Source organism: Diabrotica virgifera, chromosome 6, assembly GCF_917563875.1.
Source record: "Diabrotica virgifera virgifera chromosome 6, PGI_DIABVI_V3a".
NCBI classification, from domain to species: Eukaryota; Metazoa; Arthropoda; class Insecta; order Coleoptera; family Chrysomelidae; genus Diabrotica; species Diabrotica virgifera.
The window spans coordinates 54,572,981-54,600,978 of NC_065448.1; the positions used below are offsets into that span (position 1 = coordinate 54,572,981).

A 27,998-nucleotide genomic window follows, 5' to 3' on the forward strand; every position below is an offset into this window, starting at 1 on the left:
GAACCAGGATTATCCACGTCCGAAGACAAACGACCAGTTCTCGTCGCCATCCGCTCGAACTGTCAAATCATCTAAAATACTCGTCGATAGAGTAGGATAGTGACGTCGTCGATACTCCCCTTGAATTAGAAAGAGACTACCGACCAAATAGGCTCATTTATCTCTGTCGCAACCGTCACCCATTTTAAGATCGTAAGGCGCAATCTAGAGTATAATATATCTATGGTTTTATTTTGATTTGAAATAACCAACAAACATATTGATATTGACATTGACAGAAGTGGCCTTTACAGTAGTTGCATATACAGTTATATACTCATAGAAATCGTATTTATTGTAGATTTTCTTTTAATTTTTTTTTGTTCTAGGAAAGTGCTGCAAATTTATTATTATTCGAATCATCTCATGAAGCTCCTGAAAAAAAAGTAACCTTAAATGATTATCTGGCAAGAGCTACAGATAATAGGACTATTTATTATTTAGCAGCCCCAAGGTAAGTTATTGTCTTTTGTGTAAATTTCGGATGTGAATCCTTTTCTCTCTTTTCCTATCCTTTTCTCTATCGTTCTTATTGAAATGGTTAATTCAGAAAATACACACTGTTTTATAATAGTATTAAGGGCCGTAGGCGCAACATTTTATGACAATGCTTTTTAAATACATTCGTTTTTTTCGAATCCTGAAAAAACTAATAAATATTTTTGAAAAATTTAATCGCAGAATGAAATATGACATTATTGCCGAGGGTCGAAAGTCACTTAGAATAAACAAAAAGTTACTTTTGAATGAGCTATTTGAAATTAAAAATCACACCAAATTTTCTCTTTTGTTTTTCACCCCTGTAATTTATTAAATTAAACATTATATAAGTTTTCAGGGACTTTCGGCCCTCAGTAATAACGTAATCTTTCATTCTGCGTTTAAATTTTTCAAAAATACTAATTAGTTTTCTCAGGATTCGAAAAAAAATGAATGCATTTAAAAAGCATTGGAGTCGAAATTTTGCGCCTACCCCTGTAATATTTTAATCCCGTTTTAATTTTTGTGGATAGGACACTCGATAGTATTAAGGGCGTAGGCGCAAAATTTCAGGCCAATGCTTTTTAAATGCATTAATTTTTTTCAAATCCTGAAAAAACTAATAAATATTTTTGAAAAATTTAAGCGCAGAGTGAAAGATTACATTATTACCGAGGGCCGAAAGTCCCTTAAAATAAACGAAAAGTTTCTTTTGAATGAAATATTTAAAATTAAAAATTACACTCAATTGTCTCTTCGTTGTCGCCCCTGTAATCTACTAAAATAAACATTATAAAAGTTTTCAGGGGCTTTCAACCCTCGGTAATAATGTAATCTTTCATTTTGCGTTCAAAATTTTCAAAAATACTAGGTAATTAGTTTTCTCAGGGTTCGAAAAAAATGGAAAAGCATTGGGCCGGAATTTTGCGCCTACGCTCTTAAAAGAATATTATTTAAAAAAACAAGCACTATATCAATAGCCTCGGTGATACTCGTTTTTGAATATTACTGCACCCGTGCCTAATAAAATAAGCGTGAATTATTCAATGACGTAAAATTGCACTAATTTTAAATACCTTGACCATGTTATGCGAATTTGACTATGTTAGTGATCATATCAATTAATATTGTCATGATGATTTATTACATCATAGTTTATATACAGTGAGCACGTAAACAGGGCCGTCTTAACCATACAAGGCGCCGGGGTGCAAGGCTCATCTTTGCACCCCCTTTTCTCAGAAGATTATATAGGTTATAGGTACGCTAAAATTAAAACTAAATATGTTTGTTTTCTTTATTTATGTTATGTATTAAAAAACATGGTTTCAGTATAGGGCTTTTATATGTCGTATAATCCGTGTATATTGATATTATACTCAGATTATACAACATATGACAGAAGCTCGAAACAAATGACAATCGATGAAAAAGCCCTATTCAAAAGAAATCAATCTTATAACACTGTACCATACTTTTTAACGTATATCAAAGTCAACTTGTCTAACTTTTAAGTTGGCAAAACTTTTTATTGCTTCGGTGATATTTATTTTTACTTGCTTTTCTGTACTTATTACAGCCAGGTTTGTTAATCTGTCTAGGTCCATTGTTGAGAGCAGATAATTTTTTTCAATTTAAGTTTAGAAAAAGCCCTTTCTCCTTCAGCTATTTTTACCGGAAATGTTAAATAGAACATGTTAGAAATGTTAGACATGTAGAAAGATTTGGGAAAACGGAGAGTAAATTATTAGAATATAAATATTACACTTATATAACTTAAACTATCGAGTAGAGGCGTGTCTATATTTATAAAAAGTATTGGTAACAATTATTCTTAATCATGGAATAGATATTCACCATCTATATCAGACCTATTTCCATGCGCTGGTTTCTTTTTGTAAATTTAAACATTGTGTTTTTTTAAGTTTTCTTCGGAATTACTTCAACTCAATAAAGCTACCTACTTTCCAAGAAAGAAAAATTAGAGTTATGTAACCTCAACACTTCAATTCTTTCACTTAATTTTCCAATAGGAATGTCCAATCAATAATAACTTCAAACTTTTCTTTGGGTCTAAAAGAGGCTCGTCTGCAGCTACGTAATTGAAATGTCTTTTTCGGGGACGAGGACGAACAGTTTCAGAAAATTTAGTTTCGCAGTCAAGTTCTTTAGCAATTGATACCGAGTCAATTAATATTTTCTCAAACACAGTGTCAGTGCGGGTGTTGGTTAAATCTTTACTAACTTGATCAAGCATCTTACAGCTTCCGAAATAATAATATCGCTCGTTTGCAAAGTTTTGCTGACAATATTAACCTTTGCTAAAGCGGTTTTAATGTAAAGGTGGGTATCTCATTCATTATGACATTCCTCCGTAATGTTGATGCGGAAAAAACATACCTAAATTTCTTTAACAATTTATAATTTCTTATTTCCATTGAGAATTTAGCGGCATCATTTAGCACTAAATTAAGGCTGTGAGCCGCAGAAGGAACATAAAACGCACGAGGATTCATGCCTAAAATTTTTTTTGAAGGCCAATATTTTACTCTCTCATATTTGCCCCATTATCATACCCTTGGCCTCGTAAATCATCTGAATCAATATTCATTTATTTCAAAAATTCTAACACATAATTTGCTAGTCCTTGTCCGGTAGTATCAGTAACCGGTAAAAAACCTAGAAAATGCTCTCTAACTTCGGCAAGCTTTGTTGACGAATTAGGATAAACGAACCTAACAACAATAGTAAGTTGTTCCTCGTGTGAAATATCTGGTGTGCAATCTAAAATTATAGAATAATATTTAGATTGTTTTAAAAGATCAACAATTGTGCATTTAATATTTTTACCAATTTAACTTATCAATTCATTTTGAATATTATGTCCAAGGTAATGAGGCATTCGTTGCTGAACACTTTGAATCCGAGCAATGTGCTCTGATAGCGTATTATCAAAATTGGAAATACATTCTATTAATTTTAAAAAAACTACCGTATTCCGATTCATACAACCTTTGACTGGTTCCTCTTAATTTTGTCGTGCTAAAAGTGTTATTATTTCAATAATTCTTTTTAAAACCGCCTTCCACCTTTTTCTTTCGCGTTCAACTGCTGCTTGATTGACAGAGTCTACTGTATGACTTTCTAGTGTAAGTCTTTTTTTAGATCTACATATTTTTTTAAAGAGATTAAATGTATAATACGCGTCACCTTTTTGAAATTATTGTCTGAATAATCTAAATGGTTTTTATATTTCATTTGCATATCGTAGGTGTAGTAAGCATTAATAGCCTTTGCAAAAAATACCGAAAGTGCACTTGTAGTATGTTTTTGTTATTTGTATTTTTTTAAGGACAAAAAGCGAAAGTTTGAGCCTAGCAAGTGTTCGGCTTGCGCCCCTTGGACTTGGCGCCCGGGTGCCTCGCACTCCTTGCACCCCCGGGTTGAGACGGCCCTGCACGTAAATGTTGAAATAAATTTCCATCAATAAAATTGCTGGAACATGTTCAAAAATCAAATTTTATGCAAAAATGCGGAAAATCAATTTTGATAATTTTTCAAATTTAACTCGCTGTATCTTTGGTTGCTGTAAACATTTCTTTTTGAAAATTTTACTGTATCATCTTTGAAGTATTTAGATATCCACGAGATTTGTCAGAAATGTTTAAAAAATTTAAAAGAGGAATTGTTAATTTTTAAACATTTTGTCGTCAGATTTCGTTAGTTTCATGTTTACTTAAAAAAGTTGAGTAACAAACTTTTTAGTTTGTAATTTTAACCAACACATCATTAAAATGTAACTCATGAAAAAGTTTTCTGGAAAATGTCAAGTCAAAGTATGCAATAGGAAAAAAGTTATGTGACTTTATAGACGAGTGGGACTCCGCCAAAAAACGCTTATTTCTCGAGATACTGACCACGGTGTGGTGAATGGTTAATTTTGGTCATACTTTATGTTTTTGATGGCGCTGAAAACGAAAATGAGGTTTATTTTGAATTTTAAGTGGGGGAACATTGTCAAAATCGCAGTTTTATCCTAAAAATAAAAAAAACAAATCACGTTTTTCTTTAAATTAAAAGTTGCACCTTTTTTTCTCTAAAACATTTTGTTCTTTGTACTCTGTATTTTAACATAAACTTGATTAAAAAGGTAAATTTCAAATTTTGTCACTCAACTTTTTCGATTAAACTTTGCAATTCAAGAATTTGCACCTTTTACTTTAAAAGATCCATAACTTTTATTATAGTCTGAGTATAAGACTGAAAGATTAAAGCAGGTCCCATTGTGTTCAGAAATGTGATAGATATATACTATAAAAATTTCAGAAAAAAATTAATTGGAACAGAGTTGTAGCGAGTTAAAAGAAAAAAAAGGTGATTTAATTTTTTTTATTTTTAGGGTAATATTGCGATTTTGACAATGTTTCCCCAAATAATATTCAAAATAAACCTCATTTTCGTTTTCAGCTCCATCAAAAACATAAAGTATGACCAATTTTAGCCATTCATCACACCGTGGTCAATATCTCGAGAAATAAGCGTGTTTTGGGGGTGTGCCGCTCGTCTATAAAGTCACATAACATTTTTCCTATTGCATATTTATGAAAGTTTTCAGAGAACTTCTTCATGACTTATGCTTTAGTGCTGTGTTAGTTAAAATTCTAAATTGAAAAGTTTGTCACTCAAATTTTTTAAGTAAACTTTAAACTAACGTAATACGACGACAAAATGTTAACAAATTATCAACTCCTCTTTTAATTTTTGTAAACATCTCAGAAAAATCGCATTGTTATCTAAACACCTCAAGGATAATACAGTAAAATTTTTAAAAGGAAATATTGACAGCGATCAAAGATACAGCGAGTTGAAGTTGAAAAATCATTAAAATTGACTTTTCGCATTTTTTGGTTAAAATGTGATTTTTGAACATGTTCCACCAATTCTCAATAGATAAATATAAACTTCATATTCGGATTCAATGACCTCGAAAATATAAAGAATGGCAAAAATTTGCCATTCATCTATCATGGTCGCTTTTCGATTTCTAAGCCCCAAATTAGTGTGCCGCTCGTCTATATCGAACGTGTGGATGCCTTCACATATCTGGGCACAGAAATCAATCAAAAGAATTCAGTAAATAGCTATATTAATGCACGTATTTCTAATGGGAATCGTACATACTATGCGAATAAAAAATAGATGACATCAAATTATTATAGAAAAGAAGCGATATTACTATCTACAGAACGTTAAATAGACCCGCAGTAACCTATGGTTATGAGACCTGGGTAATGGGTAATAACAAAAAAAGATGAAGCAAAACTCAAGGCATTTGAAAGAAAGATATGTACTAAGAAAAGTATACGATCCGGTGAAAGAGGAAGACGGCACATAAGGAATCAGGAGAAACGATGAGATTAATGAATTAAATGAAGGGCACAATATTATTGTAAGATTTGTTAAAAGTCAGATAATGTCATGGGTAGGATATGTCCAGAGACAAGAAGATACAAAATCAACAAAGAAAATATTACAATGAAGCCGATAGGAGTACGAAAAAAAGAGAGTGAGATGGTTGGATGACGTGGAAGACGACCTGAAAACTATGAATGTAAGACAATGGAGGAGAAGAGCACAAGAGAGGTCTGAATGGAAGGACATAGCCGGACAGATAAAGATCCATGCATGGTTATGATGCCAAAAGAAGAAAAAATTCCTTAATTTACAATTTTACGATTTTACTTGATTTTGATATTTATCCCAAGAGATCGGCAGTTCTCACCAGTGGCGCATAACCCCCCTATACGCGACACTATATATATACACGAAATTTTCGATTTTCTAAATCTGACTGAATTAAAAATTGGGCCAAATCCCACCTTAAAGTTCAGGAAAAGACTCACCCATCCATATGTCAACCATCAATTTTGGTCAAAGGGTGTGGATTTTACGGCCCTTCCTATTTAGGTTCTGTTTTTCGTTCTCGTCCCCAAAACTACCAAAAATTTCGAAAATTTAAGTCCGACCTTTGCGGCTGGTGATAGTACTGATCATTACCTTTCCAACGCATGTCTAATTTTGAAAATCGGTCATACCATTCAAAATTTACCGAGCTCAGAAATATGACTCAATTTCTATTTAAAAAAGGGAAAATGTTTGTGAATATGTATGTATGTATGTATGTATGTATGTATGTATGTGGAAAAGTTAAACCGATCTGAATTTTTTTTGTGTTTTAAGGGGTTTCAGGGCCGATTCAGAACCGGTGTAGTTTGTGGCTTTTGATCACCCATAAGCCAGCTATAGGACTTGGTAGGTACAAAACGGCATATTTTTTGGGGGTATATATCTTCGGTTCAAGAAGAGACAGGAGAACCGCAAATACACCAAATCAATAGTGTTGAGTTAAGCTTTCAAATTGTATCTAAGCCGTTAGGATCAGAGATACACACCGCTCAGTGTATCCGAAAAACTGAAAAACTAAACTTTGAAAATTTTGGTTTTTCGACAATTACTCAAAATTTCAACCTACGAATTGCACCAATAACTGAGCGTTTGTAGAAGGACTCTAGGCGCATCTAATGGTGCATACCTCATATCCGGGAAAATTCGAATTTGTAAGTTATACAGGGTGTCTGCGTAACTTGGAACCATATGGGAAACTTTTTTAGTATCAATTTTACGAAAAAAAGTCATTCTTTATAAAGTGCTCTGCATAGTCTAAAACCTAAGATGCAATCATCAGATATCAAATTTTGTCAACAGTATACGAGGTATGTCAAAAAATATAAATTTCGCTCAAGAGCAAACTACCTTTATATTTCAAAATATCAAAAAATTTTATTATGAAAAGTTATTTGTAATTAAAAACCATATTTAAATATGCAATAACAGCCTTCTACTTGAAAAAAATTTCTGAAATTTTCCTAAATTACCGATCCCGAACATCATTTTTATTTATTAGACATGTAATAACTCTTTTATTAATAATTTTAGAAAAAAAAGGTATTCTTCATAAAAATCTGTGCATGGTCTATGTTGTATTTTCATTTAAATTTGAATTAACTTATTTACACGAGGAAGGCAAATAGTCCCAACTCTAGTTATTTTGCCTTTTATCGCGATAGAAAAGAGGTTTGCTTTAATGAGTGCAAAAACTGGAGCCTAGTAGTGTTCGTCAAAAGTAAGAGAAGCTAGTGCCTCTACAATGAATGGCTCGCAAGTTGTTCTACAATCAACAGCTCGTAAGTTGCCACTCAACCAACGGCTCGCTCGTTTGCCGGTGTAAAAGCCTAGCTGGTAAGGCTTTTTTCGTGTATGGACTTGGTGCAGTGTTAAATGCAGCTGAGGGCCCTCTTGAAGACCAAATGCAGTGATTGAATTGGTAACAGCCTCATTTAATTATTCTATTCCTTTTTTGCTCATGTTTAAGTTTTTTATTGAACCGGTGTCAGAGCTCCTTTAGAAAACAAAGAATCAGCCCCTATTTGAGATCCTAACATCAAAGATCGCACATTTTGGTCACTTCGAACGTGGATATTGTTTTTTTGAGGTGTTTTGATAGTCGGTTTTTTAAAGAATTTAAACTTTATTGCTTTTATAATTAATTGTTCAATTATTGTTGGGGTGGCTTGTTTTTCCTCGCTTGTATACAAAATTGCTTGTTAACAATTAATTTTGAATAATATAATAAAATTTGCATTTTGAAATAACGCCCAAAAAACATTGCGTACAGTTTTTGCTTATTTTCTTGTCTAGCAGGTAATGTCAATTGGTTGACCTTGAATGGTTTTCAGGTATTCAATACACAGAATTTTGTGAGTTTTCAAATTTTAAAGTCCTCGCCTTTACGGCAGCTTGATAAGGATTCTTGTTTTTTGATGAATTTATTAAGTTTAATTGTTTAGGTCATTAAACTTGTAAAATATTAGCTATTTGAATTTATTTATAGTTAAAATTGCGTTCTCTTTATGCCAGTGGCAGCTTGACCAGGGGATCGTTGATTATTTGTATTTTTAATTTTATCGTTGATTACGTTAAACAAATTTTTATTCTTTTTTCTCCATAATGGCTGATAAATTGAAAAAATATACGTTTCAAAGGAGAATGGCAATGAACGATTTAGAAACGTTATTGCGTTTATCCAATTCTTCTCTTACAGAGGTTCATAAGCAGTCGCTTTTTCGTGTTCGGTACTCAGAGTTAGACGATGTTTTGGAGAGTTTTAATAAGAATCATCAAAACATCGTTACAAATCTTTTGAACTCTGAACCTACGGATGCTCAATTAGATTCTGAGGACATTATTCGTTCCCAATTTTTAAATGATTATTATCAGATCAAGGCTAATTTCGCGGATCTCTTTGAAAATGATGATAATAGTCAAAAAATGAGCAAAATATCGCCGCTTCGAATGCAGTACAACCTCCTAGTAATGTTCGCTTGCCGCAGTTAGAATTAGTTAAATTTTCCGGTGAGTTTACGTCAGCAATTACTTTTTTTGACTTGTTCGATGCGCTTGTGCACCGTAGACCTAACGTTGATGATACGGAAAAATTAACGTATTTGATTCAAAGTTTAGAAGGGCCTCCTTTAAGGTTAGCTAAATCCTTGCCTTTAGCTAGAGAAAATTATGTTAGGATTTATGATAAATTAAAAAATAGGTATTTAAATAAACGTTTGCGTGCAATGGCACATTGGTGCAAAATTGAAGAAGCTCCCGCAACTATGTTTAAGAATTCTGATAGTTATAGTAATTTAATTGATACCTTTTCGGAAAATTTATCAGCTTTAGAAAATTTGGGTTATAAAATTTCGGATTTTGTGTTAGCTTACAAAATTCTCACCAAGCTTGACGAGGAGACTCACCAACGGTTTGAATTATTACATGGGTCTAGTGAAATGCCTACTTTTATTCAATTATCTGATTTCCTGGAAAGTCAATGCATTTCGTTTGACTCATCCTTGTTGTCGCCTTGTTCTCCCAAGGATTCTAATAGAAAAAATAAATCGCCTTCTAAACACATTGCAAATAAAAATGGTTCTAAAGTCAATAATCGCTATAGTTTTTTTTCGAAGCCTAATGCGACGACTTGTTTGTTATGTTCTGCCGATCACCATTTAAAAGATTGTTCTTTATTTTTAAATAAATCTCCTTATGAACGGTACAACGCTTGTAAGAGAATGCGTCTTTGTTTTAAATGTTTAGAAAAACACGATTCTCGTAGTTGTAGTGTCACCTCTCGTTGTTGTCATTGTAATTCATCCCACCATAGTCTTTTACATTTTAAAAGTTCTGAAAGTGCCACTCAAGGCGCTACTTCTGTTGCTGCCGTTCCAACTACTGCTTCTTCTGATGCTCAGGTTAATACTGGAACATTGAGCTCACATGCTGCATCATTAGGTAGTGTTACCTCAAAAAACTCGAGCGTTTTGTTAGCTACTGCTGTGGTAGAAATTATGGATGGTTGTGGATTGTATCAACCTGTTCGAGCTTTAATTGATGGGGGCAGCATGACCTCTTTTGTATCTCAGTCTTGTATTCGTCAGTTAGGTATTAGACATTCTTCTGCTACCTTATCGGTACAAGGTATTGGTGCTATAAAAAGTACAGTGGTTGGTCGAGTTGATCTTCAGATAAAACCTGTGGATAGTGTGGATCCTATTTTTAATTGTGAGGCGTTTGTGTTGCCAAAAATTTGTGAGGACCTACCCGTTGTTAGTTTGGATGTTGGGCATTGGTCTTATATTGCTAATTTAAAGTTGGCAGATCCTCGGTTTCATCTATCTGGTAAGGTGGACTTATTGCTTGGAGCTGATATCTTTTCTCAGTTATTATTAGAAGGTAAAGTTCAAACTCCTAGAGGTATGCCTGATGCTCTTAATACCGTTTTTGGCTATGTCCTTATGGGTCCCTGTAGTTCGGTTGTTATGACATCTGCCACCTCGTTGTTTTGTCACGTGGATCAAATGGTTTCGTTGGAGGAGTCTGTAAAGCAGTTTTGGAGTTTAGAAACTGTTCCTGAAGTAGAATGTTCAGCTCCTGAAGATATTCTTTGTGAGAAAAATTTTGTTGAGAATGTTTGTCGAGACGGCTCTGGTCGTTATACCGTTGCTCTACCTTTCAGGGAATTATCTCCTGTTTTTCCAGGAATGTTTGAGTTAGCTGTAAATCGTTTTCTTTCCTTAGAAAAAAGGCTTTTGAAAAATCCTAGTGTTTATCAGGAATATTGTACCTTTATGAAAGATTATTTGGATTTGCATCATATGGAGCTTGTGTCAGAAACTTCTCGTCCATTATCTTGTTACTATATTCCTCACCATGCTGTATTAAAACCTGATAGTTTGACTACCAAGTTGCGAGTTGTATTTAATGCTTCTGCTCGAATTGGAAATCAGAATTCTCTTAATCAGTGCTTGTTTACTGGAAAGAAACTACAACAAGATATTTTAACTATTTTATTGGGTTTTCGACTTCATAAATATGTCTTATCCACGGATATTAAGCAGATGTATAGGCAGATACGAGTTGAGAAAAGTCATTGTGATTATCAGAGGATTGTTTTTAGATTCTCTCCTGATGAAGAGTTACAGGAATTTCGGCTATTAACAGTAACTTATGGTGTATCGTCTGCTCCTTTTCTTGCTTTAAGGACTTTGTTGCAGCTGAGTGAAGATGAAGGTAGAGAGTTTCCCCTTGCCGCTGAAGTTTTGCGTACGAGTACTTATGTTGACGATATAGTGTGTGGTGGTGATACCTTAGAAATTGCGCTAGATCTTCGGAATGAGTTGATATCCTTGTTATCTCGAGGTCAGTTTGAATTGCGTAAGTGGTCGAGCAATGATATGCGATTATTAGAAGGTCTACCGGAGTCGCATATTGGTAAGAAACCTATTTCCTTTGATGATAATAGTTGTTCGTCACCTCTAAAAATCCTTGGACTTGTATGGAATGCACAGTTGGATTGTTTTTCTTTTGAAGTGACAGCTCTGGACAAATCTTGTACTAAGAGAAGTATGTTGTCTGAATTGGCCCGAGTGTTTGATCCTGTAGGGTTTCTAGCTCCCATGACTTTGTTCACGAAGCACCTTATCCAACGTTTATGGTTGTCCGGAATCGACTGGGATGACTCTCCTCCAGACTCAATTTGTAAAGTTTGGAACCAGTATAAGGAACAACTGTTATCCCTTGCACAGCTTGAAATACCTAGGTACATGTTCGTGTCCAGGTATATTTGTTGTGAGGTACATGGGTTTTGTGACAGTAGTGAAAAGGGTTATGCCGCTGTTATTTATTTGCGTTTTGTTCTACCAGATGGTCAGGTTTGTGTCTTTTTTGTTTGCGCGAAGTCAAAAGTGGCTCCCATAAGAACTGTAAGCATTCCACGTTTGGAGCTGTTCGCTGCAGTTCTACTATCTAAACTCATGCAGTTTGTAGTCAGAGTATTAGATCCTAAACTTAAAATCGCAAAATTTGTAGCTTGGTCCGATTCTCAGGTAGCTCTAAGTTGGATAAAATCCTCTCCTCATCGTTGGAAAACTTTTGTTTCTAACCGGGTTTCATATATACAGGAACGCCTTTCTCCTAATAGTTGGTTTTATGTTCCTTCTGCTCAGAATCCCGCTGATTTGGCTTCCAGAGGTGTTTTACCTGCTCTAATGTTGGAGCAATCTCATTGGTTTGCAGGTCCTGAGTTTTTGTATAACACCGATCCCATTCCAGATGCTTCCTGTTGCTTTTCTGAGTGTGCTGAAATGCTTGATGAGGAGCGTACGGTAACTTTGGCTTGTGTTAATGATGATAATTTTCTTGAGAATCTATTGAATGACATTTCCGATTTCTCGTTTATACGACGACTTATAGCTTGGATCTTGAGGTTTGCTTGGAATTCAAAATTCCCCAATGATAAGAGAGAAGATCCCTTAAGTTCTAAGGAACTTTATGAGTCGTTGATTATGCTAGTTAAATATACTCAACATCGATATTTTGAAAGGGAGTTCGAGGGAAATGTTTTTTCCAAACCTTTGCGAAAGTTGTCCTGCTTTATCGATGATCAAGGAGTATTACGGGTTGACAGTCGTCTTAGATATTTGTCTGTTTCGATTGATAAGAAATTTCCTTGCATCCTACCTCGCGAAAGTCCCTTAACTTATTTGCTGATTGATTATTACCATAAACGATACTGTCATGCTGGGCTGCGTACAGTTAGTTTTTTGCTTGCCCAGTCATTTTGGATTTTGTCTCCTAAGCGTGCTATACGCTCGGTTTTGTCAAAATGTATACAGTGTTGGAGGCCCAATCCTAGAAATTACCAACCTCCAATGGGTAACTTACCCCTAGTTAGAATTTCCCAGGTTAAACCCTTCCTGAATTCAGGTATGGATTTTGGTGGACCGTTTTATGTTATGATGAATCGCTATCGAGGAGCTAAATCTTGTAAGGTGTATCTTTGCCTCTTTGTTTGCATGGTCACCAAAGCTCTTCATTTAGAGTTAGCTAGTGATTTATCGAGTGAGACTTTTCTCTCTGCTTTGCAGCGTTTCATAGCTCGTCGTGGTAGGGTTGATAATTTATATTCTGATCGTGGCAGTAATTTTGTTGGCGCTGCTAAATACCTTAACCTCATGAAAAATGCTGCTTCAAATGAAAATATTTCCTTCCATTTTAATGCTGCATCTGCTGCCCACTTTGGCGGTTTATGGGAGGCGGGAATAAAGTCAGTAAAGACGCACCTAGCTCGCGTTATAGGCGATCAGATCTTGTCATATGAGGAACTAAACACGGTCATAATTCAGATTGAATCGTATCTTAATTCTAGGCCCTTGACCCCTATAAGTACTGATCCTAATGATTTGTCAGTTCTAACGCCGGGTCATTTTTTAAATCTAGAACCTCTTTCGGCTGTGTTTGAACCTCTTGATGGAGCGTATATTCCTGCATCTCATTTGATGAGATGGAAATTAATAAATCAAATGCATAAAACTTTTTGGGAACGCTGGAGCAAAGAATATTTGCATACTTTGCATCAGCGCAGTAAATGGACTTCATCCGATAATTTAAAACCTATTGAACTAGGAACGATGGTCCTTATAAAGGATGATAATATCCCTCCGTCGCAATGGCATTTGGGACGAATATCCCAAGTATTTCCGGGACAGGATGGAATTATAAGAGTTGCGGATGTTAAGACCACAAAGGGAATTCTTCGACGCCCCCTGGTCAAGCTGTGTCCTCTGCCTATCTAAATAATTCCTTAGTTTTTTTGTTGATCTTGTTATTAGTATGATATTGTTTAATTTTTTTTTTGGGATTTATTCCAAAGTGCCATGATTTAAGTTATTTTTTTTTGTTTATTAGCTTGTAATAGTTTTAAAATGCACCATTCAAAGCTGCATTTTGGTGGGGGAGAATGTTGTATTTTCATTTAAATTTGAATTAACTTATTTACACGAGGAAGGCAAATAGTCCCAACTCTAGTTATTTTGCCTTTTATCGCGATAGAAAAGAGGTTTGCTTTAATGAGTGCAAAAACTGGAGCCTAGTAGTGTTCGTCAAAAGTAAGAGAAGCTAGTGCCTCTACAATGAATGGCTCGCAAGTTGTTCTACAATCAACAGCTCGTAAGTTGCCACTCAACCAACGGCTCGCTCGTTTGCCGGTGTAAAAGCCTAGCTGGTAAGGCTTTTTTCGTGTATGGACTTGGTGCAGTGTTAAATGCAGCTGAGGGCCCTCTTGAAGACCAAATGCAGTGATTGAATTGGTAAGTGGACCTCTTTGCGCCTCATTTAATTATTCTATTCCTTTTTTGCTCATGTTTAAGTTTTTTATTGAACCGGTGTCAGAGCTCCTTTAGAAAACAAAGAATCAGCCCCTATTTGAGATCCTAACATCAAAGATCGCACAGTCTAAACCTCAAGATGCAACCATCAGTTATCCAAGTTTGTTAATTTTATACGAGGTGTGTCAAATAATATGAATTTAGAAAGAATTCTTTCTAAATTCATATTATTTGACACACCTCGTATAAAATTAACAAACTTGGATAACTGATGGTTGCATCTTGAGGTATAGACCATGCACAGATTTTTATGAAGAATAACTTTTTTTCCTAAAATTATTAATAAAAGAGTTATTACATGTCTAATAAATAACAATGATGTTCGGAATCGGTAATCTGCAAGTTACGCAGACACCCTGTATGCTTCATAAGTATGATCAAATCTATTTCCTATGGGAAGAAACAGTTTTTCAAGCTCAATAATTCCTGTAATACCTTCAATTATAATACTTGACCTTAGATTTTAGATGCATCAGATACTACTTGTCAATACGTTTCAAACTCATGTTTAGTGATCAAAATCGCTTAAGCCGTTTAGAAGTTAATGAGCCACAAAAGTATAATCCAATTAACCATTATCCCCGAAATGGTTTATGTACTTGTAATGGTTATGACGCTAAATTTGATCGGGCAATCCGAGTTCATTTACCGGCCATCCCAATATTTTTTTTTCAATCTATTTCGAATAGAAGAAAGTCTAGTGTACATTCGATGTACACTAGATCATTATTGGGAGATAATGCGACAAAGGCGACCATTTATGAAGCTTAACGTGTCATCCAGAAACATTACATTCAACTTCATACATTTAATTTATAAACAGTGGCGGCTGGTCCTATGAGGCAGGTGAGGCAGTGCCTCACCAGTATACCAATCGACTATTTACGTTATTTCGTTATTTCATCATCAATTCTTTAAATACAATTTAACTGTTTGAAATTTGCTAAATAACTTTATTTTCGTTATATCATCATCAATAATTCTTTAAATACAATTTAACTTTTTGAAAATTGCTAAATAATTTAATTTTTATTATAAAACTTTTTTTATTAACTTTATTTTTATGATAATAAAAAATTAGTACGGCCCTGACCCGTTCTTCATAACACACCGATATACCTACTCTACAAGGTACCATTAGAGTCACTGCCCATAGATAAATAATATATAGTATTACCAGATGGCACTGCCTCTGATGGTACCTCGTCTAGCATATTACGAAGCCGACGGAGATCGGCCGGCAGCATGACTGAGAATAATTTTTGGAAGCGGGATTAAGTATCCTTTCAGAGGCAGGCAAAAATATGCCTCTAGCGTGGTTTTGCAGTTTTAGGTAGTTTGTTAGAGCAGTTTGTTCTAGTTACGTGTACTTACTATTAGTATAAGAGATACAATAGATGTTTAGAATATGTTATTATGCTCTGACTGGCTGAAAGTCATTTGCCAATGTCAATTAAATAAATTAATAAAAAAATTAGAAATTATGATTTCTTTCATAATAATTCATTTACTTTTAAGTACGCTGTAAAAAATCAAAAAAAAAATTTAACCCTTAGTTTATTTAACATAAAAAAACAATCTTATAATATAACCGTAATTTGCTTACTTGCTTGTTTCTATTTGCATATATGCAATACATTTACAATATAATAAAATTGGTTCTAAAATGAAATTATCACGTGTTTGCAGGTATATTGTTTGCGTACCATAATTTCATTTTGGCAAGTGATTAATAATAACAGAATCAGTCAACGGCCAAACCAGAATGATCCTAAGGGGGGCTACAACTGGTGGGTCTCTGGGGGTATGGATTTAAGGCTTTAAGGATTTAAGGCATTTAAGGCTTATAACCCCCAACCCCCCCCAGTTACGCCACTGGAATCAGTTGTCCGTTGTTTTCATGTAGTATATAATGTAAATTTTGCTTAATATGGCTGTTCAAGTGTTCAACGCTGATGAGCCAACGACGAAACATCTGATTCATGCTGTTTTGATATGTGGTATCATATTAATTATTATTTATAGCTAAAAAAACAGCTACTATGAGTATGAACCTGTTAGAGACTTAGAACTTTCGTAGCTATTCTTTTGCGAATAAAATTGTTATTTAATATCGTTTGCAAGCCTTAAAATAAATACGGTGCCGTTCTGTGACGTTATGACGTCACAAAATCGACCTTCCGGCTATTAAAGAAAATCTAACCATAATAATAATAATCCTCAAGTGTAGTGTGCCTCACCATCTTGTATTATCACGAGCCGCCCATGTTTATAAATAACTTTGAAAAACTCCTGATACAAGAATAAAAAACCGCTATACGCCGTAAAAATGAGTGGCGCATGTCCAGCTACAAAAGATCTGATATGATTACGTGGCTCGAAAATGTATTTTCATTATGACGTAAAATAAAATTCTAGTGTTATTTTAAAAGATTTTTTCATATTATTTGCTAAATTAGAAGTAAACGCGCCACAAAAGAGCTTCAAAATTCAAACTGTATCAAAGTTACTCTTTTGTGGCGCGTTTTACTTCAAATTTAGCAAATATCATGAAAAAATCTTTTAAAATAAAACTAGAATTTTATTTTGCATCCAAATGAAAATACATTTTCGCGCCACGTAATATTCATATCAGATCTTTTGTAGCTGGAGTATTGTATGCGCCACTCATTTTTAGTGCGTTTAGCGGTTTTTTATTCTTGTGTATTGTTGACGTTAAACTAACTTTTATAATATGTTTTAGCCGAACGTTAGCTGAGAACTCTCCTTACTATGAATCTCTGAAAAGTAGAAAACAAGAAGTGTTGTTCTGCTATGAACCTTATGATGAACTAGTCCTTATGCAACTTCAGCAATTCAAGGGTAACAAATTGGTTTCCGTTGAAAAGGATATGCGAGAGGATAAAAATGCTAATGATCTAACAAATTTAGGTAAGTAGAAATATAATTATTACGTGACACAACTCGGTCAAGTGTGACCAATAATCACGGTTCGACAGTAGTTTTCATGGTTGTTAATAATGATAACTGTTTTGAATACTACAAAAAGTTAGTTTTTTATAAATGTTTGTATACAGGATGCCTCAAAACAGTGGCGGCTCGTGGCTTTAGGGACAGGGTCGACAAGGTTTTGTCTCCTCAGATAGGTATGCCATCTAATTAAAAGGCTTCAATTTCATAGAAGATTTTTGGTTTTTATTTTTTTATTTTTTTTTGTTTTTTTTTCCTATAAATTTAGAACCTAAACCTGTTTATAAATTAACTCTAGTCTATGTTGTTTCGAAGTAGCAAAATGGGTCATTGTAAAATTTATTATTGTTTTGGAGAGGTTTTAAAAGTTTTTTTCTATTGACATTTGACACAAGTTTGACATTCTCTCTTGTTTCATGGTGTTTGGACAATACGTTTTGACTCTTTTGAGACAAGAGAAATCCTGTTCATTTGAGGCAGAATTTGCCCACATTTGAGCACAATAATTTATTAATTTCGGTAACAGTTTGTTACACCTAATGAATTGCAGTATATAAAATTAAACATATTTTGTAACTTATTCCACCTTCCGAAAATATTTAGATCAGCATATAAAACTGTTAATCAATTTTCTTATTTTATTTGATTAAAGAATGATGGATAATTTTTAATGAACTTGTCTAATAGATATTTTGAAAATTCTTTGGAAATAATAATTGAGTTATCCTTCCACTCAAAAAGGTCCGGAACATTGTTTAAATAATCAAAATGTCCGCATTTTACGTTTTTCAACCATTTATGCTACACTTACGACCTTCATATTTTAACCAGAAAATGTTTATGATATAATAAAACAATACTGTAAATTTCATTAAGATCGATTCCATACATTTTGCAAAATAATAATTTTGCAATCCAGCTTTTGCAAACAAAATTAATTTTTTCAAAATGTTGCAGTACTGACAATAAAGCAGATAGCAAGTTGAATTTTTTTTACATATAGAAGAAAGGTACAGTATTCTTCTATACGTAAAAATAAATTCAACTTGCTGTCTGCTTTATTTTCAGTTCTGCAACATTTTGAAAAAATGAATTTTTTTGCGAAAGCTGGATTGCAAAATCTATTGAACCGATCTTAATGAAATTCACAGTATTGTTTTATTATATGATATTGTTTTTCTGGGTAAAATTATGAGGGTCCTAAGCGTAGCATAAACGATTGAAAAACGTAAAATGAGAATACTTGTTTTTTATGATTTTTTCGCAATTATTGCTATTTTGCAACAAGGGTGTCAATTTTTAAAAATTTTAACTAATCCTGTATTTTAGGAAATTTAATTACGCAACTTTTATGTCAGTGCAACTTTTCTCGAAAATGAATACTTTTAAAGTTATAATCAAAAAATGAAGAAAAAAATCAAATTTTTCCTTAATTTTTTGACATTTTGATTATTTAAACAATGTTCCGGACCTTCTTGAGTGGGAGGCAGTGGCGGCTTTTGGGGGTAGGCAGGATAGGCCGGGCCTGCCCAATAATTTTAATAGCTTTAAAATAGAAAAAGACATATTCAAAAATTATGTTAAAGCATGTAAATAACTTTTAAATGTACTAAATCACTCAATACATGTCCATTAAGACAACTTTATTATTACCAAATTTACAGAAAGCATCGAATGGTATTCAGGCATTTTAAATATCATTTAATAGGCCCGCTCGGAGCTGGCCGACTCCGCTCACATAAGATCTCCGTACAAAAAGCGTTCGAAGTGAAGCAGCTTGCCGGACAACGATTTTTATATTAGAGAGTTATCAAGTAACTCTATGAGAATACGGTAACGTTATAAATAACATGTAAAGTATACAGTAAAATAGCGTTACCGTATTCTCCTAGGGTTACTTGATAACTCTCTATTGTCGTGTTATGCCTGGTGGATAGGCCCGATTCAAACTGTCCTTCGCCCACTTCGCCGTGCCGTGCCTCGTTGCTACTTGTAACCAGTGGCGGTCTCAAGGGGGGGTGCGACGAGGGCGATCGCCCCCCCCCCCAGAAACCTTAGTTTTCTGAAAAATTGAGAAGTTAATATACATATTAATCCGAAGTGTGAGATCGAACTAATACATTGCTATTATTAGACAAAATAATCTAACAGTGTGTAAACGTCCGACCTTGATTTGTGCCTTACTGAACAGTACTTTCATTATCACTGTAGTGTGTATGTGCAACATATTTTCACTTACACTGCCTTTTAAAAAGCTACTTCAAAACCTGATATTGACTTGCAATGTGCATTGAAACATTTTACGGACATGACCAAAGCACTTGCCAATCAACGGAACACAGCGATTGTTTGCTTTAAAGATTTGTTCCAAGAAGCAAAGGACATCGCCGAGAAGACAAATTTTGATATTAGTATTCCAAGAATATCACAAGTGCAGAAGAATCGAGCCAACCACGCAACTAAAGACCCAGAGACATACTTTAGAGTATCAGTGTTCCTTCCCATTCTAGACTCTGTAATAGAAGACACAAAGTCTCGTTTTCCTGAAGAAACATTGGAGTTGTACAATCTTCACGTATGCATGCCTGAATACCTGATAACCAACTCTGTTCAGGACATGTCTGAAAAAATTGAGTGTTTAGTAAGGAGGTACAGTGAACTTTTTGATATGTCTCAAGCTGAAATGAAATGCTTATTGAAAGGTGAACTACAGCTTTGGGAAATGCAATGGAAAGACACGGACGAATTTCCAAAAACAGCGCTGGACGCGTTAGACAGTTGTAACAGAGATTTGTTCCTTACAGTCAGCAAGCTACTTCTAGTCTTAGCTACACTTCCCATCAGCAATGCTTCTGCAGAGCGTAGCTTTCAATCTCTAAAGAGAATAAAATCGTGGCTAAGAACACGGATGCGTCAAGACAGGTTGACTGGACTTGCTCTACTCCATGCCCATCGAGACATCCTTGTAGACCCAACGAAAGTTTTAGAACTATTCGCCAAAAGTGGCCATCGAAGACTTGAATTCGATTTGTAATTACATTCTTTGTAAAACCTTATAACTTGTTATTTTATTACTTATAACCTAATAAAACTATTACAATGTATAATGTGAACCTCCTTTTTTCCATTCCAATAGACTAATTTGTATTGTATATTTATTGTAAATTTTAACATTTAAAAGGTAAAATGTGTTTTGAGCTCTTTCAATTCAAGCGTAAAACTAACATTGTCAGACAAAACCTCTGAAGTTTGACGTTTGTTCGTGATAAAGTAAAACCACCTAAATCGTCAAAGGTTTAGAAAGATGAGACTTGCTTCAGAGGCTTGCCATTGAAAAATACTATCACCCACAAACCTTTTCTATTAGACTTTGAGTTGTTTTCAATAGTTCTAAATTGGTTTTTGATACAATCACAAGAATACAAAATATATTTTGAATATTTTATTTGTAAGTTAGCCGAAAAATATTTACAACAAGCTGTAGAGGCTAGCTTTTTTATTTTTTATTATAGTGTAAAACTGTTTCCACTCATACTAATTGTAATAATAATAAGTGATTTTCCTTTTTCTCCGTTCGTCACAACCACTAAGTGACAGTCAGTCCATATTCGGTCCATCAACTGTTCAAATGAATAAAATGCCTTTAAAACACTCAAAATCTTGCCATATTTTTAAAAAAATTTCCGGACCCCCTTTCCGGCTGGGGGGCTGCACCCCCAGACCCCCCTGCAACAGACCATCGCCCCTCCCAAAATCTGACTCTGAGACCGCCACTGAACTTGTAACAATAATATTATCGAATTATAACTGACAAATTTGCACAAAGCAAAGAGAGAAGAATAAACCTACTCTATAAATAATAAAATATGTAAACTATTTGTATATTTTAGTTCATAATTTGATTTAGTTTTAAAAATATAATTAAATGTAAATATGTTACGTTGCTTCGGAAATTTCAAAATAAAACTAAAATTTTGAAAATAAAAAAATTGCTATAACTTTTGCTTATGACCTTAAGACTTTCATATTGCATGAAAAGTTGGGTCAAACAGTCCATATAATGCACAAAACATTTTAAGACGATTCGTCAATTAATTTAAATATTATTCAATTTGTTTATCCCACAAATTTAAATATTCAATTTATTTATCCCACAGAGCTTATCTTTGCAATATTTGATTTTTTATAATTTTAGAAGTTATCTTCTAAGTATTTTTATAGTGTGGGAAATAGAGGTTGAACCTCGCAAAATGGACACAAGTCCGGTTTTATTTTATTTCTGGTATATCAAGGGGAGCTTATTATGAGACTAACTTTTTCTTAAAAAAATTTCGCCTCATAACCCCCATTTCATCCCTTTAAAGGGGGTAATTTGTGGTTTTTGCGAAACGTAGCCCATCCTGTACATTTTGCAAAAAATTTACTTAACAGTAAATTAAGAGGACTATATTTCCTACCATTTATTTCCCGACAGCATATGTCTATCATCCACCGTTTAGCGGGGGTGGCGCCCCAAAGTTGACAAATTTTTAAAAAAGATGTTTTAAAAAAAATATTTTTTCCTAACTGTAATGAAAATTAAGAAGAAACCCTGCGCTAATTAATCACAAATAAGTGGCTGATTTTTTGGTTTAGGTTTCATTTAAGGGGAATTGTCTATTTTTTAATTACGGGGTGTTACATTTTAAAAAACCCCTTTTTATACCATCTGAACCGCCTATGCTATGTAGAGTAAAAAAACTTTCAGCGATTATCCATGTACTAGTGTTATTTACAAATTTCTATAATGCACCCCCATTTTTTTTTCCGGAAGCACCCCCAAAAAAAAGGAGAATTAATAAAGAAAGTGATTTTCTTGGAATCCTTCGCACACCATGCTCTTTATTAAAATGCTTATATCATTTTGTGCACGTTCTTATTACCCATGTATGGACAACAAAAGCGATTTCTTAATGCAACCCCTGTAGCCAAAAAAAAATAAATAAAAGGGGGTTGAAAAATTTTTTTTTTTTGCTTTTTGACCCATATGGACATATGCTCTATCAATAGGGTTTTTCATAAATATATATGATTATTGCAACATCCCTGCGGAAACTACCCCTATCCTTGAAAATAAACTGCAGAAACTACCCCTATCCCTTGGAGAGCATGTTTTGACGATTTTCTCATTACCTATGCATTTTTTTAAAACAAACTTATACAGAATTAAAAACCACTATTTTCTCAACAAATAAGTTCCTATGCATTTTTTTCGTATAAGCAACCGTTACGGCACAGTGGCGCCGCAAACCTCAGAAATGCTTTGGCGGGCTCGTTTTTGTTTTTTTTTTTTTCGTCACCTATTCATTTTATGGATAACGTATACTTATGGAAAATAAAAGAACACACTGTCTGATACACATTATGACTTATGCATATTTTAATTTCTTTGCACCCTAAAACCACAGTGGTGGCCCAAAATCAATTTTTTATTATTTTCTTTATTAATTCTCCTTTTTTGGGGGTGGTTCCGGGGAAAATATGGGGATGCATTATACAAATTTGTAAATAACACTAATACATGGATAATTGCTGAAAGTTTTTTTTACTCTAGCATAGGAGGTTCAAATGGTATAAAAAGGAGTTTTTTAAAATGTAACACCCTGTAATTAAAAAATTTGCAATTGTCCTTAAATGAAACCTATATCAAAAAATCAGCCACTTATTTGTGATTAATTGCCGCAGGGTTTCTTCTTAATTTTCATTACAGTAAGGGAAAAATATTTTGTCAACTTTGGGGCGCCACCCCCGCTAAACGGTGAGTGATAGACATATGCTGTCGGGAAATAAATAGTAGGAAATAGTCCTCTTCATTTTACTATTAAGTAAATTTTTTGCAAAACGTACAGGAAGGGCTACGTTTCGCAAAAACCACAAATTACCCCTTTAAAGGGATGAAAAAGGGGGTTCTGGGGCGAAATTGTTTAACAAAAAGTTAGTTTCATAACGAGCACCCCTTGATATACCAGAAAAAAAATTAAACCGGACTTGTGTCCATTTTGCGAGGTTCAACTTCTGTTTCCTACACTATTATACATAAAAATAAATTTATATTTTCATATTATGTATTATTATACATCTGTAATTTGCTGGCTTGGCCTACCCAAAATTTCACCCCACCATCCGCCACTGGTGCGAGGATAACTCAAATATTATTATACGAGTTACTTTCAAGCAATTTCTGCAAACAAATATGAGTCACCTCTCAACGTCCAAATTAATGTTAATAATATTTTTACAGATGCGCCCTGGTCTATAAGTACGTGTCTTGTTGCCGTTTGCAGATCACCGCTCGGTAGATTGTTTATCTGCCGTACTTGCCATTCAAATAAATACGGGGAATGTATAATTGGTTGCCTATCGGCTAATATTCCATAGCTTCTTAGTACAAGCAAATGGTCAATCTGGGGACGGCTTGCCGAAGCAGGCCTTGAATTCACACAATCGCAATCGGGTGTATGGCTAGGATCATTAATTTGAAAAGCCTCTTACGCACAGCGCACATGGATCACTTATTAACGTATCGGATCGATCGAATTCTTTTAAAAAACAATGAATAAAATTTAGTCTATATTATCTCACAGATATTTTTTTTATTTCACAGAAACGAATATCATCAACTCTGATTAACTTATATATTTAAAAAAGTCTATAATGTGTCCATAAATGTGTGGGTCGGCACTGCCGACCCTGACCAGCCGTCACTGCCTCAAAACTTTTTTACTAGCACTTTAACGATTACATTGGGCTGCGTCATTTTTGGGGTCTTACTTTTATAGGTGATCTTCTATATTTCATACATGCTGAATTCAAAAATGTAACTGATTTTTCTCAATTAGATCTGGTTTATTTACTATTTCAAATTTTCTGAAAATCAAATTATCGAAATAAATGACAGGTTATCTTTTTATAAATGACATAATAGTATTATGGTTATTGTTTGAAAACAGATTAACATAAAAAAAGAGTGTGTGTACTTTATACGCACGTAAGAAGTTATACTTCTATTATTATGATTTCAACGAAATAAATATATATATATATATATATATATATATATATATATATATATATATATATATATATATATATATATTAAACAGCTTAATTGTATTTTTATTTAAATATTAAACGTATAATTCCAAAAATTAAAAATAACGTCAATGCGTCATTTTTTTATGAACCGTAGCCTCCCTGCAATTACTTTTCCCTTGAGGAATCATATAAAGTCTAAAAAACGTCAGATTTTCTACACAAATCATATTTTAATAATAATGATCCTATTCCCAACGAATACAAATCCAAAGACACAAAAATTATAATAAATATAGAAAAGAGAAAAGTCCCAGATAAAAAATTAATTATTAAAATAATAGTAAATAATTATTTAAATCTGAAACTTTTGTTATTGGAACCCCTTTCTGGTAACATCCTTAATCTCTGACTTTTACAATTTATAAGACAAAAGACGACGAATACAGAAAACACAGTTTAGTTTCGTTTTGATTCAGAGTTGTGCACGCAGCTTCACTGAGGACGTCGTCAGGCAGAAACAGATGTCTTGAGATTGTGTATCGCCTCTGAATTGAAAGGAAACATACACTGTCTTACATTATAATAAATATGTTTACTAAAAACACCAATATATTTTTTCCCACTACTTTATTTGCATTGATAAATACGTAACTTGAAAGATTTATTATAAGTAGTCTAAATGTGAGCTTTAAAAGTACGTCTTTATAGACATAAATGCGCCAAACATTTCTGTTTTTTTGTCTGCATACTTTCATCGAATTTAGACTCTTGCATGAGCTCCCTAATCTTAGGGCTATTAAAAATGCCCTCCTTAAAATTGGGGTTCTCATTTAATATTTCAAAGTTGCACCCCGTTCTATCCCAGGGAGTGCGGGTGCGGGAGTAATGTTTGGTATTATTTGACAAATTTTTGAAAAATATTGAATAAGTGTGTTTCTATTTTTGAATTAAATGTAAATTAGGCGAAATATTTGACCGTTCGGCTTCTTCTGGCACACACGATAGGATGAGCTCTTTTTATCAAAAATCCATGAACCTATTTTGATGTTTAATATCATATATTAACATTGATATACAGCAGGGGTGGCAAACTTTTTTTAGTAAGGGCCACAAAATATTTTTGGTCTATTACCGAGGGCCGCAATATTTGTTACCTTAACATATTCGAATTTTTAACTTTTTACTAATTTTGTTTAAGGGGGGGGGCATGGTTTGAAATCAACATTTCAAGCGCTTTTCTTGAATTTTGTTTGAAATTATGGTAGAATTATTTTATTATTAAATTAAATAAACATATTCAGTAGGAACAATTCAAAGATTATTCAAAAAAAATTAAAGACCAAATATGAAAAATAAGCCAACGATGGCAAATTTTTACAGGCAGCTCTAAAAAAAGGATTTTGCAGTAGAACTCGTCAATGGAGATCATATGAAATAAAAAATTCAAAAATATTGTATTAGCTTATGAGTTTCTCGAGGTTGAGTTTTTTAGTTTTAATGATTTTTGAGTTTTTGATATCACAGTTACCTCACGAAATGTCTAAAACAAATCTATGAAAAATTTCAGGTGGATCTGTCAAGTAGGTAGTTTTTGAGTTACAATGTCTACCGCCTTTGAAAAAAGCAGTTTTGAGAAAAACGCGTTTGGTTTGAAAACTTTTATTTCAATTTGTTTTTTGTCTGTCAAATCGTAAAGTGATGCACGTCGGAATATGTTTTTGAATTGCAGAGCAATTTACAAAAGAGACGGGAACAGCTGTTGAACGTTTCTCATTACGCTCAAGCTACTACAAAGCGAGTCGAAGGTAGGGATATTAAACATGCTTTACATCCGGTATTTTACTACGGTCAAGCTGAAAATGTTAGAGAGTATTCTTGAAGTTTATTTATTTATTTATTTATATATTTATGTACATTCATTTAAAATAATAAAAAAATCAAAAATTTCAAATTTTTCCAACCGTACCCCTCTCCCCTAAACAGCATTCGCACTTAATTAAGCATGGTATTTCCCTCAAATATATGTGTATCTATATATTTATTTATTTTTATTTTATCTATGAACCTATTTCTTTTTTCAATAATATTGTTCTGAAGCTATTTCCTTGTGGCATCTTATGCAATTTTCTATTTTATTTGGGAATAAGCCACAATTTAAGTTTGAAATTAAATTTATTTGACGGTTCGATTTCCACTTCGGAAATCGTTATCAAAATACAAAACTGTATAAAAAAACCGGTATACTGGGTAATGAGAAAGTGGATGAGTTGGCCAAAGATGCAATAAAAAAAGGTGAGATACTAACTCACATCTTATCGACAGATGCAAAAAATGACGTCAAAGTTAGAATAAATAAAATGTGGAAAAAAGAATGGAAAAATATTACAAACATGTCAAAAAATTTATATTTTTCTTTACATCAAGAACTTCCTCCGCCACCTGAATACATATTTAAATATAACCTGCCAAAGCAAGATATTTCTACTATCGTCAGATTAAAAACTCGACACGGGAAATATGAGGCACATCTGCACAAATTAGGAATAATTAATTCATCAGTATGTTTTTGTGATAATGTTTCGATTAGAGATTTAAACCATATTTTCTTGGAATGCAAAATTAACGAGAGATATACAGAGAGAGTCTGTAAAGTGGAAATAAATTCAATATCTCAAATACTAATTGTTTTTTTGGAAAATGCTCAGACCCGTCGATTAGTATTTCAAATTGTCCTTTTTGACATTCAATAATAATGTATACAGGGTGTCCCAATTTAGAGATATGACGTCATCGTCGATTTTCTTAAATGGCAACACTGTCATTTTGATAGCTAATTTGATAGGGTTTGTAAAGTTATACATAACTGCAAAATATCAAATTTTTATTCTCTACCATTTACAAGATAATAGAAAATAACAAAGTTATATCTGTAATTTGGAATATATTCAATAATTAAAATACTAACTGTTTTTTTGAAAAATGCTCAGACCCGTCGATTAGTATATCAAATTGTCCTTTTTGACATATAATAATAATGTATACAGGGTGTCCCAATTTAGAGATATGACGTCATCGATGATTTTCTTAAATGGCAACACTGTCATTTTGATAGCTATTTTGATAGGGTGTGTAAAGTTATACACAACTGCAAAATTTCAAATTTGTATTCTCTACCATTTAGATGATAATAAAAAATAACAAAGTTATGAAAAAGAAGTAATCAACTAATAATTGAATTTAATTATTTCAATAAATTAAGCAAAAACTCATAATGTTGCCCTCAATTATTGTCAAATTGTCAATGGGCAACGTTATGAGCATTTGCTTAATTGAAATAAATAAATTCAATTATTATTTGATTACTTCTTGTTCTTCATAACTTTGTTATTTTTTATTATCTTGTAAATGGTAGGGAATAAAATTTTGAAATTTTTCAGATGTGTATAACTTTACACACGCTATCAAAATAGCTATAAAAATGATAGTGTTGCCATTTAAGAAAATCAACGATGACGTCATATCTCTAAATTGGGACACCCTGTATACATTATTATTATATGTCAAAAATGACAATTTGATATACTAATCGACGGGTCTGAG

The 27,998-nt window shown here is 33.4% G+C and overlaps 2 protein-coding genes across 6 annotated transcripts in view; one reads left to right on the forward strand and one right to left on the reverse strand.

Annotated features, from left to right (window-relative positions):
* The window catches only part of LOC114343271 (heat shock protein 75 kDa, mitochondrial), a 331,103-nt gene that overhangs the window by 104,307 nt on the left and 198,798 nt on the right, over nt 1–27,998 (forward strand). The window contains exons 9-10 of one of the 5 annotated variants that reach the window (XM_050654272.1): nt 369–493; nt 17,098–17,285. The exons of 3 other annotated variants lie outside the window; for them this stretch is intronic. In XM_050654272.1, the coding sequence (XP_050510229.1) occupies nt 369–493; nt 17,098–17,285 (313 nt within the window). The remainder of the gene's footprint in view (nt 1–368; nt 494–17,097; nt 17,286–27,998) is intronic. One more of the 5 variants, XM_050654274.1, reaches the window with a different exon arrangement.
* LOC126886997 (Fanconi anemia group D2 protein) overlaps nt 1–27,998 on the reverse strand; it is a 262,663-nt gene that overhangs the window by 70,345 nt on the left and 164,320 nt on the right. The window lies entirely within an intron of this gene.